This window comes from Poecilia latipinna, unplaced genomic scaffold, assembly GCF_001443285.1.
Source record: "Poecilia latipinna isolate Pla-1442-1.1 unplaced genomic scaffold, P_latipinna-1.0 Scaffold5972, whole genome shotgun sequence".
Lineage (NCBI taxonomy): Eukaryota > Metazoa > Chordata > Actinopteri > Cyprinodontiformes > Poeciliidae > Poecilia > Poecilia latipinna.
The window spans coordinates 342-7,941 of NW_015118588.1; the positions used below are offsets into that span (position 1 = coordinate 342).

Consider the following 7,600-nt stretch of genomic DNA (forward strand, 5'->3'; position numbering starts at 1 on the left):
TCCTGAAGACCATACCCCCCACGCTGAGTCTTCATCTCCCAAGACCTCCAGCATTATCCTCAGATCCAAGCTCATTCATCCCTCCATTCCTTTCCTGCAATAAATCTTTAAACTTACATCTTTGTGGTGTGGTCCTTGCTAGTGAACTCAGGCACATCCGGGGGAGGAACATGAGCCCCTGGACCGTTTATTCTTGATGCCCCAAGTGCACTTTTTGAGTTTTTTTTTTTTTTTTTTTTTTTGTGAGGCCTTCCTGTGACCCTCAACAATAGTATTTCGCTAAATATAACAATTTACCTAAATTAATTATTCTGTGAACCAGTTTTTCACATGTTTATGTGCCATGGATTGGACACAGACACACAAATGTTCATGTTGGGAACACATTTTCTGACATTGCAAAAGTGATGGGAGCTTTATTGGTGTTTTTGTTTTATCATCTGTGGTTGCTTATACAACAGAGCTTCACATTTATGATGGACACGTGTTTGCATGAGGAAAATCTGAATTTGAAAAACAATTGTTAAAAAAAATAAAATAAAATCCTCATCAATGAAAAAATACCAGACATGCAGAGATTCTTAATCTGGACTCAGTGAATCTTTGAAACCAGTAAAATGTTGCATGAGAGGGAGAAGGAATCGAGCTGATGATCCACCAGTCAGCTTGGAAGGATCACCCAGTTAGGTGTCAGGGTGCAGCCTGCGGCCCTCCTGGTCCAAACAGGGAGACGCAGCAAAAACACACAGAGAATGGATGGCTATGTTAAAGTACTTTTTCAATATAATAACCTTTAAGCAGACAATTAGTGTGAAGTCACATTCTGATTATAAATGTCATGTATTGGGTGAAAGGCAGTCAATCAAGATTAAATAAAACAAAGGCTTGAAATCAGTCTGTGTGCAAATAAATAATTAGTCAATTAATTTACTAAAGTAAATGAACTTTTTATTCAAATTCTACTTCATTTAATACGACTGCAGTGAACTGAACATGCTGCGATCTATTCATGAGGAACAATAGCATACGGTACCTAAAGACGATCATGCTGCAAAAAAAAAACAAAAAAAAAAACAAACTTGATCTTTTCTATAATTCACAATATCAAAGTCAAATCACTGTAAAATACTTGGTGGTAGTCCTGGTTGAAGCAGTTGTCCAACATAACTTAATGGGACAAAAAACATATAAAGGTCGAATAAGGACAAAATATTGAAGTCATTTTCATTTGGTCCAGCTCCTTAAATGTGTTCATTTAAATTTTCCTCTCTAGTAACTCTGGTAGTTGATCCCATGCCTCATCAGTATGAATACTTTTAACTTTTGTCAACTCTGTGCGACAAACTGAAGGAACTTCTGTGTTTGAACTTCTTCCTGTGTATGTGCTGATGTTCTGTGGATGGACGCTCTTTGAGCATGTGTAGACTTCTGTAATCTCAAACTTGTGGAGCTAAACTGTTCCAGGATGTTCTTTGACACATCCTAAAGGGACGTCTGTTCACTGGCTGCAGATGAGAATCTAGCAGAAGGTTCAAGAAAACCTAAATGTTAGATCATAGCACAGGCCAAATCATGTTTTTTTATGTCCTGATAAATAAAACCTTTTTCTTTCCGATAATATTGTATTTCTATCCCTTTTAAACTTCTTGGATTGCCTCTCCGGCAGCGGTTACCAGGACGTTCATCCACTGAGAATCTGTGTAGATGTAGAGAGATCTTCTGTCCGTCCGCAGCACCATCACGTTCTCCCCACGCAGCCGCCTCATCTCTTTCTCTCCGTCTGCGACAAACACCTGCAGAGATAAAGACGGGATGAATATCTATCCTAAAAAGAGGGGGGGGGGATTAAGATACCTGAGACAAGAAGAAGCTCACAGAATTTAACAGGATCTCAAACAGATGAGGCCTGAATGTCAGGATGCATATCTAAGGCCCCCTGCTGGGAGGAAGCATGCCGCCTCCACTTATCAGACCTCAGGTTGATGTGTTGATTGTTGGAACCACATTGTTCAGTCAGTGGAAGTGGGTGAGTTTACTGACCGTCAGGACGTTGTCCAATGGTCTCTGCGAACTTTGACCCTGTGGGCAGCTGCAGGGGGCTGAGGGTCCTCTGCTGCCGGAGTCTCCCTGCAGGCCTGGCAGGATGTACACTGGAACAACACGAGCTGCTTCACTCAGCCGGGACCGGAGCGCCTAACTTCTTATCAGGTATGTCAGCAATTTTGTTCTCATGCTTCAACTCAACAATAAAACTGCAGGGATATGGATCAAACGCTTCGTATGCTACAGAGGTAAACATTAGAGTTTGAAAAGTTTCTAAGGCTCACAGATCCATTTATCTCCATTGTTTATCAAGGAGGAGCATGCGGGTCTGACTCCTGTCTGCTGAAATTGGCAACTGCACAGAAAACTTGTATAGGACTCCAACTACAGCTGGGTTGTTCTTTTCACCATGCGCCCCATTTCTACTGTTACCCTGGGCAACTGCCAATATATGAAACCACTGGTCTCAACAGCCATGATTACACATGGAAAGCTCATAATGACTTTATAAAGCCCAGGTACATGTAACGACCTTCACTGAGGTGTTAAACCTACTTTTTCATTCAGCCCACATTTCAGTATTAAAAATCTATTCTTTTTATTGTAATACTCTAATGGGTTTTCATTAAATGTAAGCAGAAAAATCAACATTAACAGAAATAAGGACTTGAAAACATCTTACTGTGTGGAATTAATCTACATAATGAGTTATACTTGGTGAATGGAGTGAACTGAATCATATTTTTAATTATTTTATATTGATTTTTTTTCTTTCCATACAGACCTTGTCCAGGTAGACCAGGCTCTCCATGTAGACCAGGCAGTCCTGCTGCACCGAGGTGTCCCTGCTCCCCGGCCAGTCCAATAGAACCTTTCAAGCCCTGCACACAATTACTGACTTACTGACTCTTTGAAAAATCAATGCTTGCTTATGACTATAGATGCATACATTCCTTCCACTTCACAGTTATGCACTACTTTGTGTTGTTCTACCACAATCAGTGAGAAAACATGAGCACCCGTCAGTATGCATGCAGTACATCTATGTGGACCTACCATCTTTCCTCTGGCTCCTGGCTCTCCTCTTGTTCCCTGCTCCCCCATCAGACCTCTGTCCCCCTTCTGACCCGGGTGTCCCTGAGACAGGACATGCATTCTGTCACAGCCTCTCCGCCACGCAGCTTTTATATACGTCTAACACTCATCAGTCAGAGTTTCACCTGCTCTCCGGCCGTCCCAGGGATGCCACGCTCGCCCTGCGGACACACACATACACACCAGATCCGAGTGCGTTTCGATCAGCATTGAGTGGAGGAAAAAGATCTGACTTCCTAACCTTCTCTCCTGTGGGGCCTCTGTGTCCTTTGAGACCCTTATCACCCTGATAACGAGAGAGAAAAGACAGGAGATGAGAGACGAGCAGCTCAGAGAGGGCTGGCAAGAAAAGGAAGGAGAAAATGTTCCTCACCCTGAGTCCTGGATGACCTTTACTGCCCTGTAACAACACAACACAAACTCCCTTAGGTCCATTCTGTGGTCCACTTGTGCTAAATTCATAAACACCAACAGGGCTGGCCCAAGCCTTTTTGGGGCCCCAACCAGATTTTAATTTGCCCCTTCCCCATACCAACATGTCAAAACCAGATACTTCATCGTTCCTAGGCTGCACCATACTATCAATTATTAGCTTACACTGCAAAAACTAAATCGTACCAAGAATTTTTGTTTAGTTCTACAGCAAATATCTTAGTTCCAATGAAATAAGACAAAACTAGCTAACAAGTAACAAGAAATAGCATCTTGTTTTAAGTAAATAATTCCTTAATACTGATGGAAACATATTTGTTCCACTGGCAGATTATTTCACTTATACCATGAAAAAGATGTCTTGTTATAAGTGAGGTAATCTGCAAGTGGAACTAGAATTTTTTAATCAATATTAAGGAAATATTGATTCCTATATCTTGCTGAAAAGTTACTTATACATTTATAAATATAAATTTGTCTTATTTCAAATGTGCTAAGATATTTGCACAACAATACTTGGTCAGACTTTGTGTTTTTTCAGTGCACATCACACTGGTTATTATGGCTGTTGACTTTAACCTCACAGGAGAAGCAAACAAGCAAAACTGCTCTAATTTGTATTTTGAGATTCAGAGTGTTATTTAAATGTAGCATATTAATTTAACTATTTAAAGGTAATACCTGCAGACAAACACTGTAAGCCAGCTAACAAATTAAATATAATTTATTTTTAACTTGGAACAGAAAGTGCAGGCAGTGTAAAATGTGTAATCTAGCACTACAAAATAAAATCAGAGGGTACTCTTGGGCCCCCCCTGGTGGTGTTGTTCTACATATTATGGAGAGATGTATTTTTAATTTATTTTTAAATAGTTGAGACATTTTCTCCATGAATTGGTAAAACGTAATATGAATTAAAGCTTTGTTGCACCTTTATCATCCCAGGAGTCCCGATGTCTCCGTACAGACCCCTCCAGCCTCTCTCACCTTTCTCCCCCTGTGGGACACAGTGACCCCCATCAGCTCCAGGCTTCCAAAGGTCAAAGCCTTTGACCACCATTTGTATCATATTTGCTTCAAAAGTTTCTGTGAACTCTCTTTTTTCCCCCAAGCATGATTAATACTGTAACGACCTGTTGAATACAATATTTGACATGTATTTTGCCTTCTGCTGGATTATAACTGCACTTCAGTACAGTGCATTATGGTGCAGTGTTTTTTTTTTTTTTTTTTTTTTTTGCCTTTCAAAATGTCTGCTCTCATGAGATTGATCAAAATTTCTAATAATAATATCTGGATTGTTTTTCATTTTCACTGAAAGCTTGTGTTTTGAGATGATGCGCAATTACTTAAAAATGTATCATTTTAAAATGTGTGCACCATATTTGGTAGTGCAGATATGAATGAACAGTCATGTAAAAAAAATTTATACGGTAATCTATGCCGCCATGCAGCTACACGCTATTTTGTTTACGTAATGGTCAGGCTTTTGGACAGAGTTAATGATTGCACCATATTTTACAGGATCAATCACAGAGATGGGAGCCTTCAATGTGGAAATGGAGAACTCGCTGGAGACCCAATTAAAGCTTTCAGATGAATTATTTTAGACTTAAAACAATTGAAAAGTTATATATAGTCTTATATATGTGTTTCACTTTTTTGTACTTGCATAGGTTTGCATGTTTCTAGACTTTATTCCTAATTAGCAATCAAACTTTACTTGTGTTTAGATTTGTGGCCTGAGCCTGGCGGGTTGGGACACAGTCATTTGCTCCATGTTCAGGTCTGGGTCGGTTCTCAGGGTCCTGGTGTGTTTGACAAGCCTGCAGTGCGTGCAGCACCGAGAAGACCACACGAGAACTGTGCACCGTACAAAGTGGTGTTAATCTACTTATAGTTTCGACAGAGGAGTAGATGATTTAATAAAGATCTTTGAAAATGACAGTGTTGACTGGCTAAACAAACCTTAGATTCTTTTAGCATCCTTTTCAATTGTTGGTCATTATCTTAACAACATAAGCATATGTTGGGACAAACTGTATGTCCCTGACTTGTGTAGATTTTCAAATGGTATAAACTGCCTTTTACCTTCTGGCCTGGTTTTCCCAGAGGACCTTGTGGTCCTGGCTCTCCTTTTGGACCCGTCACACCAGGTTTACCCTAAAAACAAACAGAATTAAGGAACTATTGCTTTAAATCTATAACATAAAAAAAAAACAGATAAAATTTGAGTTCTGTACCTTTGCTCCTCGCAGCCCTCTGCAGCCCTTTAAACATAAAACATCATAAAGCGCTCTGTAATGTTTCAAACAAACAAAAAAAAGTTCTCTGTGCCACTGTGCTGGGTGGCCTTAGCAACGATTAGCATATAAAATAGAAAAGACCTTCCCCACCTTTTCTCCTGTGGGTCCTGTGATGTGTTCTGTCATGTCGACCTGAAGGTATGAGGACAACGGGCTCAGCATCGCCGGATGAATTTTTTTTCATAGTTTGCAACCCAACGACATTATAGAAGCTGAAACTGCAGAACTGAATGTGCTGCAGAGCATGCTTTTTAACTGGTGTGTGAGCTGAAGGCCTCCTTACCATCAGCTCTGCTTTGTGTGTGATTGGAGGAAACATAGGAGGAGGAAGAGGAGGCAGGATGAAGACTTCACATTTCCGAGCCGGCCATCGGCTGCCTCTACTCACTCCTGTATGTACACAAGTAACATAAACACGTGAAATACTGCTAGAACATTAGAGACACAGAGAAAGACTTGTAGTCCACGTGAAGCCAAATATTGGTTTAACATGTAAGTGTCGGACGACCACCGACCTCCCAAAACTAAGGAAGTCTGGGCCGATTTATCGGTGAGCCCTTACTGGAGGAGTTCAGGGATTTTGCTCCACCGACTAAACAATGATGAGAGGAGGTTCTGGGGACAGTGTTCACTTTTCACTTACGGGACGTTAAAGAGGAAGCTGCATGTGGGAGGCCAGAAAGTAATGCAGTCCATCCCAGAAGCAGCATCGTCAGCATCTCTTCTCTTCATGAAGCAGCAACCGGACGATCACCGCTTCAGAAATGAACCTTTGAAAACAAAAACTCTCTTGAGACGTTCTGGGTCTGTGACAAACTGGAGTCAGGCAAAACTAATAGATCTCCCTTAAAGAACATTGAGATAATCCAGCATCGATTCATCTGTTTCTTTTTGCGTTCTGCTCTGTCTTCCTAAACAGAAACGTAATAATCTGAATAATTGAGCAGATTCAACAGAAATATATAAAAAATATCAATTTCATGAAGAAAGTTAAGCTGTAAGCTAACAGCTGCTCATAAATCTTCACTCATCCCGTTTCTCGTGTTCCTCGTCTGCTCAGTGTGTTGCAGTGGTTGTGGTGTGTAACACCGAGTAAGAGTTGAAAATGATGAAAAGTATCTCGGACAGTGTGTGTGGAAGCGTTTTTCCACACAGCTGAGCTCCGTTCACACTAAGGATGATCTCAGGAGGATGTAAAACTTGCACCACTCTGCCTGCAATAACTCATCTCCTGCAGCTCTTCCAGTACAACGCTCCTCTACGGCCAAAGATGTCATCAGAACAAAAAAAAGCCACACACACACACACACACTAGGAAAATATGCTAGAAAAACCTCAATCATCCAAAGTGGCTAAGGAATTCAATCTGACACACTTTAAAGACTTTGTAAAGAAAACACTCCTTCCACCGAATGATCAGAGGTTAACATGAGGGCATCCACCCTGACAAACTCTTATTCTAGCAGGTTCCCATGCACCGCTCCCTGCATGCTGTGTCTTACCGTGTCGTTGAATCCTCTGGGACCTCGTCCTGCAGAGCTGGAGCACAATCTGCTAAGCTTGCACGCCTGAATCCGGCTCATCTCAATAAAGTGTGGAAAAGCAGCGCAGCCACTGGCAGAGCTCAGCAAAAAAAAAAAAAAAAAAAAAAAAAAAACAAAAAATTTCTTAAAAACCGGGCCAAAAGGGGACCCCCCCCAAAAAGCCCAAAACAGGGGAAAACC

The 7,600-nt window shown here is 41.0% G+C and overlaps 1 protein-coding gene across 2 annotated transcripts; it reads right to left on the reverse strand.

Moving 5' to 3' along the window:
• Positions 1-391: 391 nt before the first annotated feature.
• On the reverse strand, positions 392-7,508 carry LOC106943796 (collagen alpha-1(X) chain-like). Of its 2 annotated transcripts, XM_015027090.1 has the most exons (15): positions 7,379-7,508; positions 6,520-6,646; positions 6,160-6,266; positions 5,967-6,008; positions 5,814-5,840; positions 5,662-5,733; positions 4,502-4,567; positions 3,512-3,538; positions 3,380-3,424; positions 3,264-3,299; positions 3,100-3,180; positions 2,828-2,924; positions 2,041-2,150; positions 1,674-1,793; positions 392-713 (listed from the first exon to the last, which is right to left on the reverse strand). In XM_015027090.1, the coding sequence occupies exons 2-15, from the start codon at positions 6,593-6,595 to the stop codon at positions 684-686; spliced, it is 936 nt and encodes a 311-aa protein (XP_014882576.1). In that variant the 5' UTR covers positions 6,596-6,646; positions 7,379-7,508; the 3' UTR covers positions 392-683. The 2 variants fall into 2 exon arrangements, with proteins under 2 accessions (XP_014882576.1, XP_014882575.1); XM_015027089.1 differs by lacking the exon at positions 392-713 and having other exon boundaries at positions 724-1,793.
• Between the last annotated feature and the right edge of the window lie 92 nt (positions 7,509-7,600).